Genomic DNA, 27,997 nt, shown 5'->3' with positions numbered 1-27,997 from the left:
TAATAACGTCGGGATTATTGCATTGCAACTACTTTCATTATCTTTCTAAGTGGGCATAAGAGCGAACCAAAAAGGACCCTGCAGTGAAGAAAAATATCTACCTTTCAAGTAAGCACAAATCTGCATTAATGATTTGTATTTTCTTCTTCCAAAATCCTGTTCTTTCATTTCCTTCTTTGTTTTTGTTGGACATTTACCGATCGAGTGCAATTATTATTATTTTTTTAAAATGTTCAATTGCTGTGCCATCATCTTCTAACACTCCAGGAGTGTGACTCCTCAAACTTAGCTTTGCACAGATAAAAGTTGTTTGAAGTTAATGAACGGTGGCTATAATTGGTTGGCATTTCGACTATTGTTGTGGAAAATTGACGTTTTGACCAATTCTAAAAGAAAGTTCAAGTTTATCTTCAAAACCCGACTTATCTCAAGACATTACAGGATATAATTTCAAATAGCACTAACCAGCAATAGTGACAATAAGTTTTTGCTTGAATGCCTGACTAAGTTCGTGACAGTCATATTGTTCACATCGTCCACTAACCTTATTCCACCCTTGTTATTGAATTTAGACAAGACCAGCTTCATCTCAGGGTGTTAAACTAAGTGGGGGAGGGTTGAGTACATTGTAACCTTCCTTACTTTAGCCTTTCAGCCGTCCCTGGACACAGGAGTCATCCGTCTGGATTGTAAACTGCACGTCGCTTTGCATTTTTTAATAAGACTGAAAGAGAAAAAGCAGGAAATTAAAGGTCAGTTCACCTAAACTCAATGATGGGCCAATTATTCAAGTATGTAATCAGATATGTGATCGCTGAGCACCCCAAATACGTTCGGTTAATCAGGGAGAGCCATCATGCACTTGTGACAGGTAATCACGCCTGATTATTGAATAATTAAGAATGATGACTGAATAAGTGGACTGGGAATCTATATTGATTTTGTTTGTAGCGGACTTCCAGAGGCATTTAATAACGCCCCAAATAAAAGACTGTGCAGGTAGAAACCCACAGACTGGTTGGGAAAATGATAGACGGCAGAGACTAAGGATAATGATTAGCTTTTCTCATTGTCAGGAATTGACCAGTGGTGCCACACTATAATGTTTGTTAGGGCGTTTCATTTCATTTCATTTAATTCCATTTCATTTAATTCCAATTTGGGTAATGGCTTAAATAGTCAGATGCAGTTGTGTACATGACAAAATGTTAAGCAATATTTATAAGACAGTATACATGATAGCATAAAGTTAAAAAGCGGTATTGATAGAGCAAGAGCGTGAGAAAAAAAAACTTGTGACAGAAGGAATTTATTGTAGGCAAGTGTGAGATTATCCATTTTGTACTGGAAAAGGATGGATCAGGGTGCTTTCTAGTTGGGCGTGGCTTTGGAAAAGCGCAGCAGGTCAGGCAGTATCCGAGGGGCAGCAGAGTCGACGTTTCAGGCATCAGCTATTCATCAGGAATGAAACCCTTCACAATGAAGAGCTTATGCTTGGAACGTCGACTCATCTGCTTCTTGGATGCATCTTGTTCTAATGCGCCTTTCCATCACAACCCTTTTAGATTCTGACAGCTTTTGCCGTGTGGACACAGCAGGAGCAATGCCCACGAGCAGGGCCAATCCCTCATGGGAGATAGGGAGTGTGAGAAACAGTCGAGGGAGTTGGGACCCACTGAAATGATGAGTATCCCCTCAGTTTCTCCATGTCTTTCTTTAACTCCTGTCTGTTTCTCTCTGACTTTTTTTTACTTTCCCTTGCCAACTCTCTGCATTTCCCGATTAGTTTTTCAATCTCAGTAACTCTCTGTCTCCTTACCTGTCTCTCTCTCTCCATATTCTCTTCCTTCCTTGTTTTTTGCTTGTGTCTCTCTTTCTCTTTCATTCTCTCTCTTACTTAGTCACTTCATTTAATTTGTATTTCTAAGTCTTGCCTCTTCTTTCTGACTTTGTCTTGTTCTTTGCTACTATTTATTTTTGGACTCTCCAAAGGGGTTCCCTGAAAGGGGTTCTGTTGGTATTCCGAGGGAGGAAAACAACAAAAATAAAACACCCTTTCTCCCCAGTTCCCACTCTGTGCAGAGGATGAACCCCAGTGAAGCTGCAAGTAAGCGCTTGGGGACTCGGTGAATGGACTGCTCCAAGAGAGCGAGGCGGCACCTGGTGGTGCAGTAGGTGAGTGACAGCAGGTCCTTGAAGGCCAGTGAAGAAATGGTTGAACCGACAGGCGAGGCGCCCCTCGTCACAACCTGGGGCCTCGAAGAGGTTGCAACTAATCATCCAGGAGGATCAAGGCCAAGCCTTTCACTCAGCTCCCTCAAGGGGCTGAATAGCCTCCCTCGATGTGATAACACTTCTGTGACTCTTGTGTTGCTCGATCCAAACCAGCCAACAGGGTAATTTTATCCTGATCAATCTGTTAGGACTCACAACTTCAGATTGGAATCGGACTTTGAGGCTCAAGGTTAAGAATAACCCAGCCCCAAATGTTATTATTTGCCTTTATACAATGGATCAGCAAAAGGCAGGCCAGCCTAAAAAATACATCCTATACCACTTCGGCAATATTGAATGATGGGGTACTGTAAAAAGACAGAAGACAGGATTTGAAGTGTATCGATCGCCTTATTTGTAAACATTAAAGCAAAGACAGGCATTAATATAAACAATCTCGGCAGAGTTACGCTATTTGCAAATTGGCACTGATTTATACCCAGCAAAGTCCACAAACGCCAATGTGATCATCTTCAGATCATGTAGTGGAGACTGGTACAATTATAACATTAAAAACAAGACATTTGGATAGTTATTTAAATAGGAAGGGTTTTGAGGCATATCGGGCAAGTGCTGTCTGGTGGGTCTAGATTAAGTTATGTTATCTGGTCGGCATACCTGGTTGGACTGAAAGGTGTTTCCGTGTTGTGCATCTCTATGACGCTATGACTTTATCTGCAATCCTCACTTTCTCCTTTCTTTTCGATACTGCAATAATTTAAATACATCAAACGCCTTGGGCATTCAGGTGCATAGATCTTTCAAAAGATTACCAAACAATTGCGGAAAAGTAATCAGAACTGCTAATGGAATGCTAGATTTTATATATCATGGACAGGATACTAATTTGCAGAATGTATGTTATAGATATCTAAAAATATGGTAAGTCCCCACTTGGAGCACTGTGAGTAGTTCTGGGCACCATATCGTAGTAAGGAATTATGGTATGAAGGGACCATAATAAGTGGGCGGCACGGTGGCACAGTGGTTAGCACTGCTGCCTCACAGCGCTAGATACCGGGGTTCATTTTCCGCCTCAGGCAACTGACTGTGTGGAGTTTGCACATTCTCCCCGTGTCTGCGTGGGTTTCCTCCGGGTGCTCCGGTTTCCTCCCGCAGGCCAGGTGAATTGGCCATGCTAAATTGCCCGTAGTGTTAGGTAAGGGGTAAATGTAGGGGTATGGGTGGGTTGCGCTTCGGCGGGGCGGTGTGGACTTGTTGGGCCGAAGGGCCTGTTTCCACACTGTAAGTAATCTAATCTAAAGTGTTTCCAAGAATTATATCTTTACTTCAGTGTTTATGTTATGAGGAAAGTTTATACGAACATTTTCTATGTAATTTAGAAGTGTAAGAGATTATCTAATCAATAATCAAACCAAGATCGTGGGAGAAAAAAAAAGTAAACTATTTCCATTGATTGGAGATTCCAGAACTCGGGGCATCGTCTGACAATGAGGGCAAGACCCTTCAGATGAGATGCTATCAAGCATTTCTACACACAAAGGGTGGTGTATATTTACAACTGTTTTCCATATATGGTAGTGAATGCTGGATTAGTGGTTAATTTTAAAATTGAGACAGATAGGTTTATGCTTAAGCAAAAGTATTTAGAGATGGACCAGAGGAAAATACCGCACAGAACAGGCCCTTTGGCTCATGATGTTGTTCCGAGGTTTAATCCAAAGTCAAAATATAATAACTTAACCGACGCACCCCTCAACTCACTGCTATCCAATGCATGTCCAATAGTCGCTTAAATGTCCCTAATGACACTGTTTCCAACACCACAGCTGGCAACACATGTCATGCATTCACAACTCTGCATAAAGAACCTACCTCCGATGTCTCCTTTATACCTTGCTCCGAATATTTTCAAACTATGACTCCTCGTAGTTGTCAACCCTGCCCTGGGGAAAAGTCTCTGGCTATTGACTCTATATATTCCACTCATAATCTTATATACCTCGATCAGGTCTTCTCTCTTCCTCACTCTCTCCAGCTCTCCAAGTCCCAGGAGAGACCTCCAATCCAGGCAGCATCCTGGTAAATCTTCTTTGCACCCTTTCCAAAGCCTCTGTGCCTTTCCCATAGTGAGGCGAAAAGAACTGGGCAAAATGCTGCAAGTGTGGCCTCACCAGGGATTTGTTCAACTGTAGCAAAACCTCGCGGCTCTAAAACTCCATCCCCCTGTTAATGAAAGCCAAAATACCATCTGCTTTCCTAACAAGCCTATCCACTTGTCTGGCAACTTTGAGGGAACTATGTACACCCAGATGCCTGTGTTCCTCCACATTGCCAAGAATCCAATCTTTAATCCTACCTGGAACATTTGAGTTCGCACTTGTCCAGGTTGAACTCTATCTGCTATTTCTCAGCTCAGCTCTGCATCCTGTCAATGCTGCGTTGCAGCCTGCAGTAGCCCTTGATATTATTGGCGACATGCTTAACCTTTGTTCATCTGCAAATTTAGTAACTCACCCCTCAACCTCCTCATTCAAGTCATTTCTAAAAAACTACAAAGAGCAGAGGCCCGAGAATAGAGCCCTGCGGGACGCTAATCAATGCTGACATCCAGGCAGAATACTTTTCATCTACAAACACTCTTTGCCTTCTGTCAGCCATTCAATTCTGAATCCATATAGTCAAATCTCCCTGTATCCCATACTTTCTGACTTTATTAATGAGCCTCCCATGGGTAATCTTATAAAATGCATTGCTGAAGTCCATATACACCACATCCACTGCTCGAATTTCGTCGATCTGTATTGACACTTCCTCAAAGAACTCAATAAGATTCGTGAGGTATGACCTTCCCGTCACAAAACCATGCTGACTGCCTTTAATCACACTATCTTTTGCCAAATAGTCATACATCCTATCCATGAAAATTCATTCAAAACTTTGCTAACCCCAGACCCATGACTGACTGGTCTGTTACTGCCAGGAGTTTCCTTATTACACTTCTTGAAAAGAGGAACAACATTCGCCCCCTTCCAAATCTCTGGTACGACTTTCATAGAGACTGAAGAGGCAAATATTCTCGCCAGAAGCTGAACAATCTCCTTTTCACCTCACAGAGCAGCCTAGCATAAATCTGGCCTGGCCCTGGGGACTTATGAATCATAATTTTTTCCAAACTTTCCAGCACATCAACTTCATTAATTTTGATCTGGTCAAGACCGTATTCCAGCTCCTCAAACAACAATTTCCATTTCCTGGTGATAAGCGAAGCAAAAAACTCATTTAGGGCTTCCCCAATCTGATCGGACTCCACGCACAGGTTCCCTCCGATATCCTTGATCGGCCCTACATTCTCCCTGATCATTCTCTTATTCCTCACGTAAGAATAAAATGCCTTTGGATTCTCCCTAATGCTTCTTGCTAAGCCTATATCGTGTCCCCTCCTGGCTCGACTCAGTCCATCTCTGAGCTCCTTTCTAGCAAGCCAGCAATCCTCGAAAGCTGTGGTAGATCCTTGCTTCCTCCACCGTGAGTAAGCTACATTGTTCCTTTAGACGAGAAGTTCCTCTATTCTCGTCATTGAAGGTTCCTTAATCTTACCCTTTCTTACCCTGTCTCAGAGGAACAAATCTGTGCATCACTCGCAACAACTGCTTCTTAAATAGTCTCCACATGTCTGCTGTGCACTTTATGTGGAAAAATTGTCCTATTCAGTACTTCCCAACTCCTGTCTGATAACGTCATAAAGTAATTTTCCCCAATTAAGTATCTTTCCTCGATAAGTGGTCCTTTCACTCTCCAAGACTATGCTAAAAGTGAGGCAGTTGTGATCACTTTTACCATAGTGCTCTCCCATCTTGACACCTGTCCTGACTCATTGCAGAGTATCAAATCAAAAATGGCCTCTCCCCTCGTCCGTCTGTCGACATACTGAGTAAGGAAACCCTCCTGAGCACACCTGACAAAAAAGGCTCCACGCAAACCATCTGCACTTAAGAGATTATGTCGATATTGGGAAAGTTGATATCACCCAAAATAAAAACCATGCTACTTTTGCATTTTACCAGAATCTTTCAGATCTTCAACATCTTAACTGCTCTTAGGTGGTCTGTAGAAAGCCCCCAATGCGGTGGCTGATCCTTTGCTGTTAGTAACTTCCACTCATACTGACTCATTAGACAAACCTTCCTCAACACCTTCGGTTCTGGAGCTGTGATGCACTCTCTGATTAGCAATGATTCATCCCCTCCTCTTTTTCTGCACTCCCTGTTCTTTGTAAACGTTCTAAACCCTGGAATATCAAGCAATCATTACTGCCCCTGTGAAACCCACGTCTCCGTTATGGCCATATCGTATCTCAAATTATTGATCCGTGCTCTAAGTTTGTTGCTCTGATTTCGGACACTCCTTGCATTAAAGCAGACACACTTTAACCGATCCCTTTGTTTCTTCACGTGATAAAGCTTCCTCATAGATTCAATATGTCCTGTCACTGTCCCATCTGCAACTGACCCCCTTACAGACATATGGATTTGATTCTCACGCCCCCCCTCCCCTTCCCCACGCCAAACTAGTTTAAACCCTCCCAAATCATATCAGCAAATCTTCCATCCAGGATATTTGTGCCACTCTAGTTCAGGTGCAATCTGTCCTTCATGTTCAGATCCCACCTTCCCCAGAATGTATCCCAATGGTCTATGTATGAGAAGCCCTCCCTCCTGCACCAGTCTCGCAGCCACGTGTTAAGCTGCATTCGCTGACTGTTCCTCGTCTCACTGTCTCGTGGCACTGGTAGCAAACCTGAGATCACTATTCTACTCGTACTGATCTTCAGCTTCCAACCTAATTCACTGCAGTCACCTTTCAGATCCTCAGTCCCTTTCCTGGCTATATCATTGGTGCCAATATGTATCACGATTTCTGGAGGAGATGGGTGGGAGTGAGGCCCTACAGTTTAGGGTCTCGGGTTCAGAGCTCACCCACTTTAAAGCTTCCCAGAATTATTTCGCTCCTCTTGGCAAATGGAGGCCCCGAATCCTGAAGTAAGTATTTTAAACGGTAAGACTCACCTTCTCTCCTCCCTCGTACTTCTCGGCAAATGGCATAGACACAACCAGTGAGAATATTGCAATGGCATGTTTGACCATCATTACTGATATTAATGAAATCACATTATGATTTATCTCATTACAGTAGTTTAACGAAACAGTTGCTTTCTTGATCCTAATAGCAGTTAGAAGTTCACTATTTGCGTAAATTCATAACCATCATTAGATTACACGTAGAATGCAAATGACGACATCTACCATTGGAGGATTTGAAGCTGGGTCCACAGGGCATTACTTCGGTTTCTGCATTAACAATCAAGCAGTAGAACAACAGGCCATAATCTCCCCTTCAGTATGCTGCTGAAACAATTTGGTACGAATGTAGTTTGTGAAAAGGTATCAGAAAGGACTTCAGGCAGTCACATTAGGCTCACTGAGGGGCAATAACACAGATGGATAGCACATGAAGTGAGAAACAGATGAGCATCTGATATTCTCTACTTTAAATGAATAGAAGAAACACAGAGTTTCTATTTTTCCTTCATGACGAGAAGAATGTGGAAAGGTGGATTTGAAAAGGGAAACTAGAGCAGTAGTTAACAAAAATATCGGAGGTCTCTGTACTAATGTGGCCTCACGGAGTAAGTGGAACTCGGTGTGGAGAATTATGAACGTGTTTGAAATACCATGTGGTACCAATGTTATTAGAGGCAGAATGAGGAAACTAATGCATTTTTGTTTAACAAATTATGCACCCAAGCTAATTTGATGACGTTTTCGTTTCAGTTCTGGCACAAGAAACACTTCAAAAATATGCATTTGTTTTAAGGATTTCTGAACACGTGTAATGGTGGCTCAGTGGTTAGTACGTATACCTCACAGTGCCATGCACTTGGGTTTGATTTCAGCCCCTGCAGACTATCCGTGTGGCGTTTGCACATTCTCCCCGAGTCTGCGTTAGGTTTGTTTTTAAACATATTTATGGGATGAGAACGTTGCTGGCTAGTCAGCATTTATTGCCCATCCATTATTAAAGTTAAGAGTCAACTACATTGCTCTGAGTCTGGAGTCACATTGAGGCCGGACCAGGGAAGGATGTCCGTTTGTTTCCGTAAAGGGACACTGGTGAATCAGACGTATTTTTTTTACAACATTCAACAAGGGACTCACTGTCGTTCGACACTTGATTCCAGATATTTTTGTTGAATTCAAATTTCACCATTAGCTGTGACAGGATTCAAACTCCATTCCCAGAACATGACTGGGTCTCTGGATTGAGTCTAGCGAGTGATATGTGAATCACAAACAGAAATCCTAAGAACTCAGCTATAAAACACCTAATCAAACCTTTGTCATATTTAGCATTAAGATCAAAATGCACACATGGAAATTCTGCACAGTCATGATACTGACAGCAAAGACACAACGCACGTGATCACTGAGGACGAAAATCCAGTTCCGCAGGCAAATAAACACCACGGAAATGGCAGAAACGACTGTGCAGTTGGTGAGTTCATTTGCGTTTTTAATTTATTCACTCATGATTTATATTGACGAACCCTTGTTGCCACCAGCAGTTCTCAATCTATCCCGTCTCTCTCAATATCTCTCTTCCTCCCTCCCTCTGTCTGTCTGTCTCTCTCTCTCTCTTTCTCAGGGATGATCCGGCTCAATGCAACAGAATGTTCACTAAGTGTCTTAAAAACCCTGATCGGAGATCAGCGCTCATTATCTCCCGGCAAACGCCTCCCACCCCCCTCAGCCCATACCTCCAAAACATTTCAGTATTTATGATAATCAATCAATCTTCACTCTCATGCCCACTATTTCAGTGTGTGAATATTCATCAATGTGCTTTAAACTCAGTAATTAATGAAGATTTTTTCATCTCACATGCTGCAAGTCAACAAGATACAACACTTTCAATTTACAGCTTCTAAAATACAACTGTGACATGATTCCTGACGGATTCTGGTGGAACAGGCGTCGGGGAGAATATTGTTCTCCAGGTGTCTAGATTGAGGCAGCGGCGATGAGTGAATATCCAACCAATTGCATTCCATCTTAACAATGCACTGTAACCACTTATCGATTCATTGTTGTATGCCCATGCAAAGATTACATCCAGAAAAGGGGAGGGGGGGGGGGGGGGGTTATCACAGACGCAAGCATGCACTTCATGTTGTCTGCATTTAGAATAAACAGGTGATAATATTATCAATGGAATTGGATGTGTGCGAAAGCCCAGTTGGAGAATGTAGAAAGTAGACAGGTTATGACACATATACACAGTGAACACAGCTCATTTGGCTTACATTCACTGTGTTCTTAATGTGGAAGTCATGAACATTTAAATGGAGAACATGATGTTGAAAAATGGATGATTCCTGAATGGTTTGTCGTCTCCTGTGAAGATCTTGACCCCCTGTACATTGTGGATACAGAATAGGTAAGGAATTGTCATTCCCTTGCTAACAAATTGTATTCTTGCTCCAACAGAACAAAGAGGGAAATGATATGACTGCTACATTATGCTGTAAGGACAATTGCAATGACATTAAACCCACGGCTGAAACGAATGCAGAATCATCTCAACAACTACATCCAAGTGGAGTGCATGAAAACAGCAAAATTGTTTCTGGTGAGATTACTTTTATTTCGATCAATGGAAATGACTTTTCTTTACTCATTCATCGGGTGTGGGCACCCCAGTCTGGGTCATCTTTTATTGTCAATCACTCTGCCTCCACTGGATCTGTTCCAGCGATCACCAAATCCAGCTCAGGAAGTCCAAGATGGCATCCTTCTTCCACAAAGTTAAAAATCACACAACACCAGGTTATAGTCCAACTGGTTTAATTGGAAGCACACTAGCTTTCGGAGAGCCACTCACTGCCACCTGATAAAGTAGCCGTGCTCCGAAATCTAGTGTACTTCCAATGAAAACTATTGGACTACAACTTGGTGTGGTGTAATTTATAACTTTGCACACCCCAGTCCAACACCCGCAACTCCAAAACTTTCTTTACGACTACAACATCCCTTCCCACTTGGTTGGTGACGCCCTCCAGTGCTTCTCCTCCACTTCACGCACCCCCATTCTTGAACACTACCCCTCAAAACACATAATGACAGAACACACATTGTCCTCACCTTCCAACCCAACAACTTCTTTATACAACGCATCATCCTCCGCCAATTCCACCACCTCCAAACGGACCCCACCACGAGAAATATATTTCTCTCCCCACCGCTGTCAGATTTCCAAAAAGACCATTCCCACTGCAACTCCCTCGCCAGACCCATACACCCGACCAACTGACACTGCACTCCTGGCACCACAAAATATGCAAATCCTGCGCCCACACCACTTCACTCACCGCCCTTCAAGACCCCAAGAGATCCTTCCACATCTGGCACAAATGTACCTGCACCTCTACCAACGTCACCTACTGCACCCCTTTCATTTGGCGTCGTATCCACTACATCGGGAGCCAGAATGCCTTCTAGTGGATAATTTCAGTGAACATCTTTGGGACATCTACACCCACCTCCAACTCACCTTCCTTTGCTGCACGCATTCTGCAGGTCCTGTGCCAAACTGTTACTGACCAACGCCTGGAGTAGGAATGTCTTGTTTTCAGCCTTGTGGCACTGCAACCACACGGGATAAATGTGGATTTAAACAGCTTCCTCAGTTTTCCTCCCCCGACATTATCCCAGTCCCAAGCCTCCAACGCGTCAGCAACCTTTGGAGCTGTTCATTACTCATCCTCTTACCGATTAACTTCTCCCTCACCTTCATTCACCTGTCACCTTTTCAGCTACCTTTCCCCAAGCCCCACCCGCGCCCATTTACCTCTCAGCCCTGAACCACAAGCCCCATTCCAAATGAATGGCATATGACCGAAAAATTGATTCTCCTGCTCCACGGATGCTGCCAGACTTGCTGAGCTTTTCCAACACTACGTTCTCGACCCCAATTACCTAGCAGGCAATCAAGAGTCGAACAGCTTGCTGTGTGCCTGGCGTCACAGACAGATCAGACCATGTAAGATTGACCGTTTCCTTCCCTAAAAGATGCTACTGAAACAAATGTATATATCTGATATTCGACAAATGATTCATGATCATCGTATTGCTCTTTTTTCCAGATTTGCGTTTTCGAAATAGAATGTAGTGGATGTAAGAAAAGGTAGAGTTGGGGGAATAGACATTCTGTTGCAGCTGGGAGTGAGAATTTATTTTTGGGCTGCCTGCTCATTTTCAGGATTGGAACTGTTTGTTCAAACTGGAAATGAACGAGAAGAGGAAGCATAGAGATCTACTTGTGGTTAATGCAGGTTGTAACAAAAGAAGAGAAGCTGATAAAGAGGTTATTCTTACGATAATAATGACAATTAGAAAATAGGAGCAGAATTAGATCATTCGGTATACTGTGTCTGCTCTACTAGTCCTTCATGGCTGATATATTTCTCAAACCTGTTATCCTACCTTTTCCCTGCAATCCTTGATTCACTGACTTAAAGACTTGTCAATATCGGCCTGAAAGACACTCAATGACACCAAGGACAGAAAACTCGGAAGTTTTGTAACAACTCCCTTAATTGAGAAGTTTCTGGGAACCAGTGTTGAAAGTTAATCTCACTTCTCATTGTTATTACGTAGTATTCGACTGGGTGGAACTAAGAAGTAAAAATCCAAATGCAAACTTATTGTTTGTGGATCATTGAGCAACAATACTGATGCAAATCAAAGCACATTTGTTGAAATTACTCATCAAAGTGACAGAGGAGCACAGGAATACAGGGGGATCTGAGTGTACATTAGGTCTGGAAACGATTAAGTAACATTGATGTTAGGTCGGGTGAATTCCTCTAATGCATGCAAAGTATGTTTAAAGAACTAACCAGGGAATGCACGTTTTAGATCTCGTGTAGAACTGTAAAATGGCTAGATAATCATTTTGTTATGATGGGAGTCAACAGTGAAGGGTTGATAATAATTTCAAAAGTAAAACACAAAATGTATCAAGATAGTAAAAGAGGTACTCCATTAGATCTATCCAACTTAAGCCCCAAAGCATGTGGTTTAATTCCTTTTTACATTTGGATTTTTCAACGCAATGAATTTGCAATGTCTTAATCAATTCTTTTGCATTTTCTAGAGAGTGATAATGAAGAAGATGCTAATTTGTCCACAGGAGCTGAAATTCTACAATCTAGAGATGCAAAGCTACAGCAAAGCAATCCATCGGAAATTAGTAAAGAAAATGTGGATAAGGTCAGTGAAAATCCACTCCATCAAAATTCACTCACATTGATAGAAATCGTGCTTCATTTGTCATAAATAGATCTTAACTACTTTTTGAATTTGACCAAAAGTATATTGTTTCTTGTATTTCGAGGGCCATCAATTTCTATAATGAGTCGAAAAAATAATTCCCATCCAATGGAAAATTTTATTTGAGAAGACAGGCCAAGCAGGCAAGGCTGGGGCCCAAGTGTGAGAAAATAGGATTGAAATAGCTAGCTGGTTGTTTCTGATTAGCACGGACCTACCATCTGCATAAAAGATGTGCAGTTCATGTAGATTGGCCATGCTAAAAACTGCTCCATAGAGTCCCCGGATGCGTTGGTTAGGTGGTGTGACTGGTAAAATCCCAATGCAGTTTTGGGTTGTGGTGATTTGGGTCTGGGTGAAATCCCATTCTGAGAGTTGGTGCAGACGAAATGGGGCGAATGCCTTCTTTCTGAACTGCAGGGATCTCGATGACTGCCAATCTCTATGGTGGAATTACACCATTTTGCCACTGATAATCATTTTCCCACGCAATTTCCTCATCAACGTGGCCTCAAGATGTAAACGTATGATTTTTTTTTCTTTTTATGTTGACATTTAAAGGCTGTTTCATTTATAGAAAAGTAAGCGTGTTGCAAACTTTATGACATTTGTTAAATTAATAATTCAGAATCAAATAGTCCTTATAATGCAAATAGAAACAATTCACCCCATCTGAAAATTATTTAACCCATGAACAGAACCCTACCCTCTCCTCATATTTACGGCGTATAATCCAGCTTGCTTATAAATCTCTGGCCATCCAGGGTAATTTGGCATGGCCAATCCATCTCTTTGAACTGAGGGAGGAAAGCAGATGAAACCCATGCAGACACGAAGAGAATGTGTAAACTCGACACAGACAGCCCCTCCCCCCCCAGAACTTGTATCCAACACATCTTCCTGACTCTGTGCGTTGTGAATACAGAATAGATAAGGAATTGTCATTCCCTTGCTCACAAATTGTTATCTTGCCCAAACAGAACAAAGAGGAAAATTCTGTGACTGAAAAACTATGTGGTAATGACACTTGCAATGACATTAAACCCACGGATGCAGAGAATGCTTATTCAGTTCGACAACACCATCCAAATGAAACCCATAAAAATGGCCAAAATGTATCTGGTGAGTTGACTATAATTTCCTGCAATGGACTCGACTTTTCTTTATTCATTCTTGGGACGTGGAAAATCCAGTCTGGATCAGTCTTTATTGTCTGTGCAAAATTGCCCAGAGGGCAATCAAGAGTCCGTAAATTTGGTGTAGGTCTGGAGTCACAGGCAGATCAGACCAGGTAAGGATGGTCGTTTGCTTCCCTAAAGGCCATTACTGAACCAAATGGATTTACCTGATATTCGACAACAGTTTCATGATTATCTTTAGGTTGTTAATTTCAGATTTTGTTTATTGGATTAGAATATAGTGGGGGTTGAGAGAGTAGAGTTGGGGAGAGAGACATTTTGTTGCAGCTGACAGTGAGAATTCAGAGTTTGTGCTACCTGCTCAGTTGCAGAATTGGAATGATTTGTTCAGACTGAAAATGGACGTTTAGTAGAAGCAAATGTTTCTATTTGTTGTGTTGAACTTAGGAGATAACAAATGAGGATAAGGTGATAAAGAGGTTCCTCTTCCCAGCATAATACAATAGCATATAAGAGCAGAATTAGACCATTCTGTAAACTGTGACTGTTCGACTATTCCTTCACGTCTGCTATGTTTCTCAACCCTATTTTCCTACATTTCCCCTGTAAGCCTTGATTCCATTATTGAAGAACCTATCTATATCGGTCTGAAAGACTGAATGACAGCAAGGATAAGAAACTGGGAAAGCGTGCTGTAACAGTTTTCTTAATTCAAAGGTTCGCAGGGACCAGTAGAGAAAGTGAAATTCACTTCTCAATATTATTATGTATAATTATTCTGGGGGAACGAAGAAGTCAAAATGCATATTTAATCTTATTATTTGTGGGCTATTAAGCAAGAGCAGTGATGCAAATCAAAGCACAAATTTTGAAATATATATCAATGTGAAGAGTATTACAGGAACGCTGGGGGATCTGAATGTACACGAGTTCTGGGTACAATTAAGTAGAATTTCTGTTCGGTAGGACAACTTCCTCAAATGTATGCAAAATTTACTTCATGAACGACTTAGCAAATGGAGTGTAGAACTGCAAAATGGCTGATTAATAATTTTGTTATGATGGGAATGAATAATGAAGTGCTGAAACTAATATGAAAGGTAAAACATGAAAAAATATCAAGTTTGTGAATAATGTGTTACATTATACCCTACCCAATGAAGCCCCAAAACAATAGATGTTTTCTCTGCTTTTGTTTATTATTTTTTACCTTTGTATTTTTCAATGAAGTCATCACTATTTTGCATTTTCTGGCGAACAATGTTGGTTTCGAAGGTGTAACTTTCACGACAGAAGCTGACATTCAACAATCCAGAGATGCAGCGCTACAGTAGGACAATCCATTGGAAATTAGTAAAGAAGATGTGGACAAGGTCAATGTAAATTCGCGGTTCCTTTGTGAGAAAGAGATATTATTCTATGCTAAAATTAACAGGAATTATATTTTTCTGGTAATTCCATTTTCATGAATTTGCATTATGATTTGTGTAAAATAATTGCTGTCCAATGCACAATCTTATTTGAGAAGAAGGGCCAAGACATGCAAGGATCTGGGCCAAGTGCTGGCAAATAGGTTTACAATAGTTAGATCACTGTTCATGGGCAGCAAGACATGATGTGCCAAAGGACCGATCTTGTCTGCTGCAAAGATGTGTAGGTTAGGTGGATTGGCCATGCTTATTAAAAGTGCCACCGACTATCCAGGAATACGTGGTCATGTGATGTTAACGATGGTAAAATCGAAATGGTTTTCGTGGTTTTGGAGAAAGTGGACAAGGGTGGGATGTCATTTGGAGATTCATGCGGCCCCTTTGGGCCAAATGGCCTGTTTCTTCACTGCAGGGATTCTATGATTCGAGGTCTCTATGATTTTACAACAGTTTATTGTTACCAAACTACTGCATTTCACATGCAATTTTTTCATCAGATTTGCAGTGGAGTAAAGGTCGTTAGCCTGGACTCTTCCGCTATGGCTGACCTTTTTTTGGTGTTTCCTCTTTTTCTTGCTTCCTCATTCCTTTTCATTTTGCTTTCCTTTACTCACTCTCTTCTCCTGAGCTTGGGCGATAACAGCAGAAGTGAGTGAGACAGTGAGTTGGCCCACTGTGAACTCAAATGAGCCTTTTTTTTACCTTTCTTGGGATGGGCATTAAATCTCCCATTGGTATCGGTGACTGCTATGTTAGCAGAGGTGACATTGGCTACAATAAGTCCAACAATGAAAAGAGGCGCGCCTCAGGGTTGGTGACTTTGCCGCTAGTTGGTTCTTGCACTGGTGGCGAAGCAGTAGCAGAAGAACATTATGTCCACATCAGTGAACTTAGTCCAGCAGCAGGAGATGACAAGCTGGTATTAGGGGGAATATCGTAGTTGACAGCGAGGCGTTGTGAGGAGAATCAGCCGCGTTGCAAAAGATGCTGCTTGAGGATTGGTGCCTTCAACATTGGTTGATTCTGGAGTCGATAGCGGCAAACCTTTGGAGGAATGGCAGTTGTCCGGCAGTCAGTGATAATAAGCTGGCTCAGGACTGATGGACATACTTTCGACAATAACTATTTTGTTTTATCCTTATTCGTATAACTATTCAAAATGTTGCTAGATCGTGGCAACAGGTTGAGAGCTTTTGATTTCTTTTACTGCTTTTTCACTGTAGAGTATATTCGTTTATGAAATGATTAATTCGTTCAATTCGTACTTTTCAATCCTTTTTCACACGAAAGCCGAGGATTACTCTTAGATCAGAATGATTTCAGTGGCTTCCAAAGGAAGTAAATATTGCATCTCATACATTTAGACAGTGTTAATGCATACACTTACATATCTATGAACAATACAAAATTCACTTCAGGATGCACAAATTCCACTTTCATGCGAGTGGCTGAATATAATTAATGTAGTTCTTATTTACAATGATCTCACCTGAGTCCTTAAAGTTTCATATCTGCGATAACCATTACAATCTCCAGTTCTCCTCTGTGCGATACATTCTGGTTGTCGAAATAGCTGTCGACCTGACGATGGGCTTTACCTACATTCAACATGACTAACCCAGACATCTCCTGATTACCCCATCTTTTGGATTTGTAACCTTCCCTCTCTATTGCATATCATATCGGCATCCTTGCCTCTGAGAACAAATAATATTCCCTGGTTAGCGTCCAGTTGGCTCAATGTTGTCAACCGCTCTACGCCTTTCATTTGTGCTCTTCACATCTTTATTCTGATACATCGCTCCTCACATGTATTCAAAAAAAGGATGAGTAAAACTGATCTGACTCGAAATATATCTGTGACTTCTGCATTTGTAGACGCCAGTACCATGTCTAGCACCTAATACTGTGAGGCAGGGATTCCTTAAGATTTCTACAGTTAACAGCTATATCACACAGGTGAGATCTTGTTACTGCCTGCCATTCCAAACATGCAAAATGTAAAAGGAAGTAGTTGGGGAGAATTGTTCTCCTTAATTTGACACTTAAAGACAGTTTCAGTCACAGGAAAGTAACCATAATGCAACTCATTCGGCATTTGTCAAATTAATAAGTTAGAACCATAGAACCTCATCGTGTAAGTTTCATCAGTCACCCAATTTGAAGAATATTTCACTCAGGATTATCACTTTACCCTTACATGTATTGTGGGTAATCTCCGTAGCCTGTACATCCCTGACTATTTGGACAACCTGCTGGGGCCATTCGACCAAACCTGCAAATCTTTGGACTGTGTGAGGAAACCCTCACAGACTCAAGGAGAATCATATTCTCATAGATTCTCTATAGAGTGGAAACAGGTCCTTTGTCCCAAAAAGTGCAGACCAACTCTCCTAACAGTGCCCCACCCAGACCCATTCCCCTACCCGATTATGCTACATTTACCCCTGCCTAATGTGCCTAACCTCTACATCCACAGAAAGCGTAAACTCCACACAGACGTTCACCGAGAGTTGATAGGGAGAAAGCTTTGTAGAGGGAGGAAGAGAGCTTCTTCAAGGAAGGCATCCTTGTAAGAGGATTCGTAGTAAGTTGGAATCTTTGCTTATGCCCGAAACGTCGATTCTCCTGTTCCCTGGATGCTGCCTGACCTGCTGCGCTTTTCCAGCAACACATTTTCAGCAACCGAGAGTTGACATCAAACCCAGTTCCCTTGCTCTGTTCATTGTCAACACAGAATATCACCCCCTTACCGACGAATTATAATCTTGCTCTAACAAAACAAAGAGAAAAATGTTGTGACTGAAACACTGCTGTTTATGGACATTTGCAATGACATTAAACCCAGGAATGCCATGAGTGGTTATTCAGCTACACAACCTCATCCAAATGGAGACCATGAAAACAGCATACATACACAAGCATTCTGTGAGATCTCTTTTGTTTCATAGAACGGACATGTTTATTCTTTATTCATTCGTGTAATGTGGGCTGTATCACTCTTTAAGGGTGATGTCTAATTGCCCAGAGACCAGGAGAAAATCCAGTAATATTCGGTCTAAATTAAATGACATCGACGTTGGGAAAGCATATTCTTCAAATATGTGCAAAATGCACTTAAGGTACGAACTGGGGAATTGAATTTCATGCCTGGTATTGAAATATGTAAAATGCTAAGCTGGTTATATTAATGCCATAGAATAGTAAACATCTAAAGGAATTTGAACAAGAACAACACGGAAAGTATCACGTTTTTGAAAACTGTAAGCCGTTATGTCCAGACATAAACAACAAAACAGGGGAAGCATGTGATGCTATTTCATTTGTTTACGAACATTTTAAATTCTTTCTGAAGAAAGTGCTAGTCTGCCTGGAGATACCTTGGATCCAAAAGCGAGTGAGGAATTCAGAACTACTGCAACAGTCTCGGCAATTTTACCTCATAATAGGGAGGAGCAACACCATGCAAATATGGAATCATTTCGTAAACAATTGGAAGATGAACTCCTGTTATGTAGAGAGTGACACGTTAAAACTATAATCCCAATGTCGTCAAATACAACGCCTCAGAAGGAAATGGACCATGTGAAGATTACCCCTGCAAGTCCAAGTCCACTGAGGAATCCAGTACCAACTGTTCTTCAGCAAGAGGAGAACATTACAATCAGCATTCCCAGTGGTAACATGCGCCCAAATGGAATTAACACTTTTTTGTACGCGACAGGGAAAATAGAGGGTCCAGGAGCAAGTGAGAAAAGTGACCATGCATGAAGTCCGCTGACACATTCTGTATAATGAATATACCGAGAAAGACTTAATTACATCCAGGGAACCACTATCAAAGTGCTCATTCTCTTTTACTTTATTTGCTGTTCCTCCCAGTGTGAGACTGTTAATATTGTTATCAGGAATGCAGATATGTTCTTATATTTACAATTTATACTTCATTATTCTATCTCAAGAAAGAAGTTACACAAAATCGTGGTTCAGAAATTACTATTGCAGTTTCCTTTTGTAAAATAATTGAATCATTTTGGCTGTTGACATGTATTTTTTTGGATAAGACAAGCCTCATGCCTGTTTACCACTGTCTGATATGTTCAGAACAAAGTGCCACTCCTACAATACAGTCACTGACATGACATCTGACCGTCTGTATATTCTTATCACCCTTGTAGCACCCACTAATACCAGTCTGTCAGCTTGAAACTGATCTGTTTGTCCCACGGACAGTTTCCTTTCCTTTGTTGATCCATACACCAGGCACCATTTCCATTTCGTTAGCTTGGATTAGTGACGTCCATTTTGCTCTGAATTCAACAACACCTGGATTTTATCATTCTAAATTGCCATGTTTGCAAATCTCTCCATTTCCTTCAAACTGTTTCATCCCATCATAAGTCAGCTGCTTCCGGTTTCTTCATTGCACATGTCCTGTACACTGCTTGGGAACAGAAAATGATTTACTCGTATCTGCGACTGTAAAGATAATTTGTGTCTCAGTGTCAATATACAGTAACAGAGGAATAAAGGAATCTTCGGGGTATTGACTCGTCACATATTCCGTGTAAACTTTAGTGACATTACTGTTGGGAGAACAAATTTTTCAAATATATACAAAATGCTGTTAAGGTAACAACTGTGGAATTGATTTTCATTTCTCATATTGAAATATGAAAAATTGTTTAATTAATTATATTGTTATAATAATGTTACAGAACAGTGAACACCTGAAGGTATTTGAAAGTGGACAACACAGAAAGTATCCAGTTATTGAAAAGCGTATTACATTGTGCCCAGCCAACATTGACATCAAAGAAATCGAAATAATTTTGCTTTCTCATGCTTTTCATGCTTTTGTTGTTTTTTTTTCCTTGAAGATATTTCTGTTCAGCATAGAGATTACATGGAGCCTTACAAGCGTGAGGAATTTAGAAACATGACAACTGACTCAGCAAGTTTCCTTCATAACAGGGAGACCCAGGATGGTGCAAACGTTCAATTACCTCAGAAAACACAGCAGGATAAACTGCAGCATTGTAGTATCGGACGTGTTAAAAATTTGGTCCAATTTTTCTCACATCAACCACCTCAGAATGAACTAGACAAATTGAAGAGTACACCTGCAATTCTCCATCCAAAGATTGATCCCAAAACAACTGATCGACAGCAAAAGGAGAACATTTCAATCAGCGTTCCCAGTGACAACATGCCTCCGGCTGCAAGGAGCAGTCTTTTCGACACGGCTGGGAGAACAAAGAGAAGTGTAACAGGTGAGAACAGTGACCATGCATTCAGTGGTCACATTGTGTTTAATTAATATACCGAGAAAAAATTAATTTCATCCAGGGGACCACTATCAAAGTGCTCATTCTCTTTTACTTTATTTGTTATTCACTCCTGCGTGAGACTGTTAACATTGTTATCAGGAATGCAGACATTCTCTGATACTTACAATTTATAGTTCATTGATTTATCACAAGAAAGAAGTTACGGAGAAACCTGTTTCAAAGTTTACTGTGGCAGTTTTCTTCTGTAAAGTAAGTGAATCGTTTCGGCTGTTGACTTGTTTTTGGATAAAACGAGCCTCATGAATTTTTGAATCTCTCCGACATTTTCAGAACAACATGACACTCCTACAATACAGTTGTTGTCCTGACATGTCACCGTTTCTGTATTCTTATCACTCTTATAGCACACACTAATACCGGTCTATCAGTATGAAAATGCCGTGTTTGTCCACGGTCAGTTTCCTGTCCTTTATCAATCCTCTCACCAAGTCCCATTTCCCAATCACTAGCGAGACTCACTGACAGCGAATTTGCTCTGAGTTCAACAACACCTGGATTTTATCATTCTAAATTGCCATGTTTGCAAATCTCTCCATTTCCTTCAAACTGTTTCATCCCATCATAAGTCAGCTGCTTCAGGTTTCTTCATTGCACATGTCCTGTACACTGCTTGGGAATAGAAAATGATTCACTCGTATCTGCGACTGAAAAGATCATTTGTGTCTCAGTGTCAATATACAGTAACAGAGGAATAAAGCAATCTCCCACTCCATCAAGAACATGCAGATCCTGGACCTCCTTCACCGTCAAACCATTACCACCCGATGCCTGGAGGAGGAACACCTCATATTCCGCCTCGTGACCCTGAAACCACATGGGTCAGTGTGGATATCAATAGTTTCCTCCTTTCCCCTCCCCCCACATTTTCCGAGTTGCAAGCCTGCCTCCTGACTTGTCCATCACCTTTGCCATCTATTCACTTTACCCTCTGTCCGAGCTCTCCCCTTCTCCCTCACCTTCATCTACCTATTCCACTTTCTGGTACCTGCCCCCCCACCCACTCCAACCCCACCATCCTCCCATTTATCTTTCAGCTCCCCTGGCCCAACAGACCCATCCCTGATGAAGGGCTTATGCCCGAAACATCAATTCTCCTCACCCTCAGATGCTGCTTGACCTGCTGTGCTTTTCCAGCAACACACTTTCAATACTGTCCTTATGTGCTGAATGCCATTTGACTTTAGGAAATTTTCAAAATTCCTGATGGTAAATGACATTCCATTGTCAGTGACTTATACTTCCAAGGATCCGTGTATCACGAACAATGCTTGCACCTTGTTAATCATTGCTCCTGAGTTTGGTGAACAAATCTGACGTACGTCCAGCATTTTTCAATGCGCGTCTGCAATGACTCGGAACATTCAGCCAATGAAAGGATCAGCACAGCCAATGAATCCAGGGTGTTCCCGGGCGTGCCCATGAATGTAGGGGTACTGTTGGTGACAATTCATGTCCTTGTTGGCACTCGGGGCACTATCCCACCAACGTAGCTACGTTGGCATTCAATCCTGGTCACCATAACTCCTCACCAGCATCTCCATCTTGGAAATCCCTGGATGATCCTGGCAGAGGTCGGTTATGATCTGGGGGTTATCATTACTTGGGACGATCACACTTGCCCCTCAGCTGTTTCTGTCCACATGACACGATCTTCTTGTGTCCACAGTCAGGTAATGTTCACAGTGGGTGGATGTGCATCCAGAAAGATTGAGCTAAAACAGATTCTTCAAAGGAAGACACCAACGGAGTGAATATCTGCCACTGGGAGGGGGCCCAAAGCATCTACATTAGCCACTTGGCTTCCACAACGGTGTTCGAACTTGTCCTTGTAGGTGCTGAGAATAAGGATCCAACGTTGAATTTGACTGGAAGCTGCATCACCTTGTCTTCCTTCAGTAGCCCGAGCTGAGATTTGTGATCGATACAATGACAAATTCTCATCCATAAATATACTGGTGGAACTTCCTCATGCCTGCCTTTGTATTGTACTATATTAGTATCGAGAGGCAGGTAATTCTATCTATAGAAAGCCACTCATGGTAGGTAACGTAATGTGGATAATATATGATGGGGGGTTTTGCACAGTGTTAAATCTTTGGGAATAAATACATCACCCAGGTCGTTAAACAACGGAACTAGCGAACGGGAGGCAGGGGCATCCAATAGAAAACTCGACTAATCACAACTTCTGCAGAATATTCCAAGGGAGACTGTGACAGAGCAGGTATCTTTGTCATGGGAGGGATTTAAAATTGATGAGGAAGGAGTGTTGAATGGACTGTTGATCGTTAACATTAACATTGTTATCAGGAATGCAGACATTCTCTGATACTTACAATTTATAGTTCATTGATCTATCTCAAGAAAGAAGTTACGTAGAAACCTGTTTCAAAGTTTGCTGTGGCAGTTGTGAGAGTCAGAACTGTGGGTGAACTCACCGTAATCTTTCAGCCTACCTGGAGGCAGGGCAAGGGCCAGAGGGCTGGAGAATAACAAACTTTACAGCCTCGCTCAAGAAAGGTTTTAAGGATAAAGGCAGCAGTTAGAGGCTGGGGTTCTGGATCACAAGCCTAGTAAGATTGTGATCTTCCTCTGTGAAATATTTAAATTAAATCAGTTGATCAATGCAACACAAGTTTCACAATTACAAACACAGGCACCAAAGTAATTGCAACGTGTTGCTTTGTGAATGATATTTTGTAATTTATTGTTTAGCATTTTGTTCATAGTATCATTCTGATAAATATTGCCCATATGAATGGTGATGGTAAACTTGCTGAATATTTTAATTTAGATATAAAACGGCAGCACAAAGATGACCTTCGCAAAAAGAACGAAAATCTAACAATCACAGGAGAAAGCAGAAGAATTCGGACATTTCCACTGAGTGAAAGATATACCAAAGTAACTATTGTTCCTTCACTGGGTGAGCAGGAACAAGCAGAAAATACACTGAAGACCAGGAATACGGCAGGTGGAGAATTGTGGAGGTTAGCTGAGCAAAACCATGGGGAAGAAATACCGTTAGATAGGTTACTGAGAAAACATTGTAATCACACAGTAGGCACTGGGACCTCTTTCATCATTGGACCAACAGGTTTTGGAAAAAGTACCACAATACAGAAAATAATACACGGCTGGGCAGCAGGTGAAATATACCGAGAGATTGATGTGATATTTCCATTTAAAGTGCAGAAATTGAATATCATCGATGGGGAAACCTGCTTAAATGAACTGATATTAGATTTCTTTCCCAATTTCAAAACATACTTAGAGATTCTGTGGAACAAACCAGAGAAAATACTGTTCATATTCGATGACGTGGATCTTTTCCAGAAACCAATCGATTTCACCGAGATGCCAAGTGCCAATGATGATGGATCTCAGAGTTTCGGGCCTGAACATTTGTGTGAAATATCCCACATTGTGTGCAATCTTATAAAAGGACAGTTGCTGAAAGGTTGCTCAGTGTTGGGAACAAGTTCGCCATGGAAACTGAAGGCTCTTGGGAAAGTCGAAACAAATCAAGTTTTCGATATCCTGGGCTTCAGTGCAGAGAGCAGGAAACAATATTTTCAGCGCTGCTCTGTAGCTGGACAGCTTGCTTCAAATATTTTGGATTATATTGAGCAGAATGAAATGTTATACACCATGTGCTATATTCCAGGCTTCTGCTCGGTTCTGTGTTCAATACTGGAAGCCCAGCAGAAAGAAGAAGCGCAGATACCAGCATTCACAACCTATACAAGGGTTCTCATCACTTATATCACTTGTTCTATGAAGAAATGTTATTATGAAGATGTTATCGTTCATGACATGATTCTGAAATTGGGTAGTTTGGCCTACTGGGGAATTTGCAATGAAACTATTGTGTTTAAAAGAGGCCAATTCAACCAGCACAAGCTCCTTATTTCCAAGTGGATCTCGGGATTTATGATAGAAATTGAAGACAATGATGGTATTGGCTACGTGTTCACTCACTCCACTTTGAAGGATTTTGTCGCTGCCCTGTTTAAGTGTCAAAATACACCAGTTGACCAAGTGAAAAAATTACTTACTGAATGGTACAACTGCATGGACGACAGGTTTAAATTTGTTTACCGTTTTTTCATTGGCCTCTCATCACCAAATTCAGTGAAACAGAATGAGGTTTACTTGGGGGAACAACACTCTGAAACAGCTTCAAATGTATCAGACTGGCTGAAAGAAAAATTCAACAGTTATGTGCACAACTTGGAAAGTGAGAGAAACCAAAAAGGTCTCCTTGAAATATTGTATTGTCTCTTTGAATTTGGAGATGCCATGCTGCTAAAAGATGTCTTAACTCCAGTGAAGACATTCCGATTTACAAAATGCCATCTTCAATCCATTGACTGTATGGTTTTATCAAAAGCCTTAATGATGGTTCAGGAGATTGAGGAGCTGGATCTGGACAATTGTGGGATAGGAAATGAGGGCATCCACCAGCTGGAGTCAGTGTTACGGAAATGTGAAGTACTCAGGTAATGCAACATAATTATGTAATAATATTATGACATCATAAAGTGATGGCGCAGACTTTTGGGGCAATATTTCTAAATGGCCTCTGTTAGATGACTTAAAGACAGGGTTTTGTAATACTTTCATGGAATCATGGTGGCCTGAAATCAATAAACACACCCAAACCTTCGTAGTAATACCACTTCGTGGAATGTTAGTAAACATATTTTAATAATAGCACATTCAAATCTTGCACACACATAAAAGCCCATCTGATTAATTAATTTAACCACTTCTCTCAGGCACATTGAGCATGTCATAGAGTTCTAGAAGCTGACAAGAAGACACCATTCGGAAGATGAGCAAATGTGTTGCCAAGGTGTCCAAATATATGGCCAATTGCAGGGAAATAGGATGAGAAAGTATCGGAGGTTTTCTGTGACATAGTTTCATCCACAAACATTGTGATTAAAAGATAGCATCCAATGACACAAATAAACTCTGATTGCTATTTTGGTAAGTGTTGAACAATCAAAGGAATATTGGAACAGGAGTAGGCCTTTCAATGGCTGACTTGTGGCCTAACTCCATTATCTTAATTCGGGCCCTTAATCATTCGTACATTTGCTCAACAAAAATTGATTAATCTCAGATTTAAAAATAACAACTGATGTATCATCCACTGCTAGTAGTGAAAGATAGTTACAAATATCTACCACCCTTTGCTTATAGACGTCCTCCCTGACGACTCTCCTGAATGGTCTGGCCCCAATTCACAGATTATGCTTCTTGTTCTAGAATTACCAATCAGTAGAAATTGTTTGTTCGAATTCTTGTTTTCCTGAACACCAAACTCTAGTTCATTAACACATTTGAAGAGAATCCGGACTCCTAATAAAATTCCCTGAAGAAATCCAACTTTAAACGTTTCTAATACCGCAACCAATCAATAAGGAATACTTGCTATTCACTCTAATACTTCAGTTTGGGTTTCAACATCAGTACCTTTGTGCAACTGTCTTATTTTGCAGCACATTATGCACATCATTTATTGTAAAGTATGGCTTTTGTAAAATTACAATCCAGATCTAGTCAACTCTTGGGGTCAGTAATATTCTTAAATCAAAATAAATTAATACAAGCCACATGATTAAATATACATTACATGTTATTTCTTCATATTCTGAATCTCCAAACCACAATAACAAAATATTTGAAATCCTACTCATTTTTACCTGTGATATTTTCTTATTATTCCTTACTAGTCTCAGCATGAATAAACTGGACGATTTGGGAGTGCCAAGTCTCCCTGGCATTCCGAAGGCAAAGCATTGCAAAATACAGACGTTGTTGACAGTAATTCTGCATAAAATATAAAACAACGCATTTTAAAATCCATTTTAGTCATTATCAGCAAATATGATTTTCCATTTCTATTATTACTGGGCTTCTTGCTGAGGTATTTGTGTAATCGATAGTCACATTTGAGGTGCCGGAAGACTGGAGGTTGGCTAACGTGGTGCCATTGTTTAAGAAGGGCGGTAAAGACAAGTCAGGGAACTATAGACTGGTAAGCCTGACCTCGGTGGTGGGCAAGTAGTTGGAGGGAATCCTGAGGGATAGGATGTACATGTATTTGGAAAGGCAAGGTCTGATTCAGGATCGTTAAAACGGTTTTGTGCATGGGAAATCATGTCTCACAAACTTGATTGAGATTTGAGGAAGTAACAAAGAGGATTAATGAGGGCAGAGTAGTAGATGTGGTCTATATGGACTTCAGTAAGGCGTTCTCCAATTTTCCCTATGGGAGACTGATTAGCAAGGTTATGTATCATGGGATACAGGGAGAACTAGCCATTTGGATACAGAACTGGCTCAAAGGTAGAAGACAGAGGGTGGTGGTGAAGGGTTGTTTTTCAGGCGGGAGACCTGTGACCAGTGGAGTGCCAAAAGGATCGGTGCTGGGCCCTCTACCTTTTGTCATTTATATAAATGGTTTGGATGTGAGCATAAGAGTTGCAGTTAGTAAGTTTTCAGATGACACCAATATTGAAGGTGTAGTTTATAGCGAAGAAGGTTAGCTCAGATTATAACAAGATATTGATTCGATGGGCCAATGGACTGAGAAGTGGCAGATGAAGTTTAATTCAGATAAATGCGAGGTGCTGCATTTTGGGAAAGCAAATCTTAGCAGGACCTATACACTTAACGGTAAGGTCCTAGGGAGTGTTGCTGAACATGGAGACATTGGAGTGCAGGTCCATAGCTCCTTGAAAGTGGAGTTACAGGTAGATAGGATAGTGAAGATGGTGTTTGGTATGTTTTCCTTTATTGCTCAGAGTATTGAGTACAGGAGTTGGGAGGTCATGTTGCGACTGTATAGGACATTGGTTAGGCCACTGTTGGAATATTGCATGCAATTCTGGTCTCCTTCCTTTCGGAAAGATGCTGTGAAACTTGAAAGGGTTCAGGAAAGAATTACAAGGATGTTGCCAGGGTTGAAGGATTTGAGCTACAGGGAGAGGTTGAATATGCTAGTGTTATTTTCCCTCTACCGTCGGAGTCTGACGTTTGCTTTTATAGAGTTTTACAAAATTATGAGTGGCATGGATAGCATAAATATACAAAGTCTTTTTCCTGGGGTGAATGAGTTTAGATCTAGAGGATATTGGTTTAGGGTGAGAGGGGAAAGATATAAAAGAGACCCAAGGGGCAACTTTTTCATGCAGAGTGTGGTATGTGTATGTAATGAACTGCCAGACGAAGTGGTGGAGTCTGGTATAATTGCATCATTTAAGAGGCATTTGGATGGTTTTATGAATAAGGTAATTACAATGACTTCAGATGCTGGAAACCAGAGTTTAGATTAGAGTGATGCTAGAAAAGCACAGCAGTTCTGGCAACATCCGAGGAGCAGTAAAATGGACATTTTAGGCAAAAGCCCTGCATCAGGAATACTGATTCCTGATGAT

General features: G+C 41.1%; 1 protein-coding gene across 5 annotated transcripts; it reads left to right on the top strand.

The window, feature by feature from the left end:
* Positions 1–6: 6 nt before the first annotated feature.
* LOC122546110 (NACHT, LRR and PYD domains-containing protein 6-like) lies at positions 7–27,891 on the top strand. 5 transcript variants are annotated; one of them, XM_087981572.1, is made up of 9 exons: positions 93–108; positions 648–752; positions 2,067–2,175; positions 8,646–8,790; positions 9,783–9,924; positions 12,451–12,566; positions 13,607–13,748; positions 20,076–20,468; positions 23,341–27,891. In XM_087981572.1, exons 4-9 carry the CDS (start codon positions 8,767–8,769, stop codon positions 25,050–25,052), a joined length of 2,529 nt encoding a protein of 842 aa, XP_087837698.1. In that variant the 5' UTR covers positions 93–108; positions 648–752; positions 2,067–2,175; positions 8,646–8,766; the 3' UTR covers positions 25,053–27,891. The 5 variants fall into 5 exon arrangements, with proteins under 5 accessions (XP_087837699.1, XP_087837701.1, XP_087837697.1 ...); XM_087981575.1 differs by lacking the exon at positions 2,067–2,175 and having other exon boundaries at positions 71–108; positions 12,487–12,566; XM_087981571.1 differs by lacking the exon at positions 2,067–2,175 and having other exon boundaries at positions 71–108.
* The last annotated feature ends 106 nt before the right edge of the window (positions 27,892–27,997 follow it).

The sequence above is a fragment of the Chiloscyllium plagiosum genome, unplaced genomic scaffold, assembly GCF_037043375.1.
Source record: "Chiloscyllium plagiosum isolate Xiang-an unplaced genomic scaffold, Cpla_swu_hap1 HiC_scaffold_40, whole genome shotgun sequence".
NCBI classification, from domain to species: Eukaryota; Metazoa; Chordata; class Chondrichthyes; order Orectolobiformes; family Hemiscylliidae; genus Chiloscyllium; species Chiloscyllium plagiosum.
Note: the sequence above shows the minus strand (reverse complement) of the source record. Positions and strands in the feature narration are given on the sequence as shown.

What these genes read in the sequence shown, in the direction of transcription:
- LOC122546110 (XM_087981573.1), top strand. Translation starts at nt 8,767, where the DNA reads ATGGCAGAAACGACTGTGCAGTTG. An exon ending in AAACAGCAAAATTGTTTCTG is followed by an intron (nt 9,925 to 12,450) that starts GTGAGATTACTT and finishes TGCATTTTCTAG; the next exon opens with AGAGTGATAATGAAGAAGAT. An exon ending in GTAAAGAAAATGTGGATAAG is followed by an intron (nt 12,567 to 13,606) that starts GTCAGTGAAAAT and finishes TTGCCCAAACAG; the next exon opens with AACAAAGAGGAAAATTCTGT.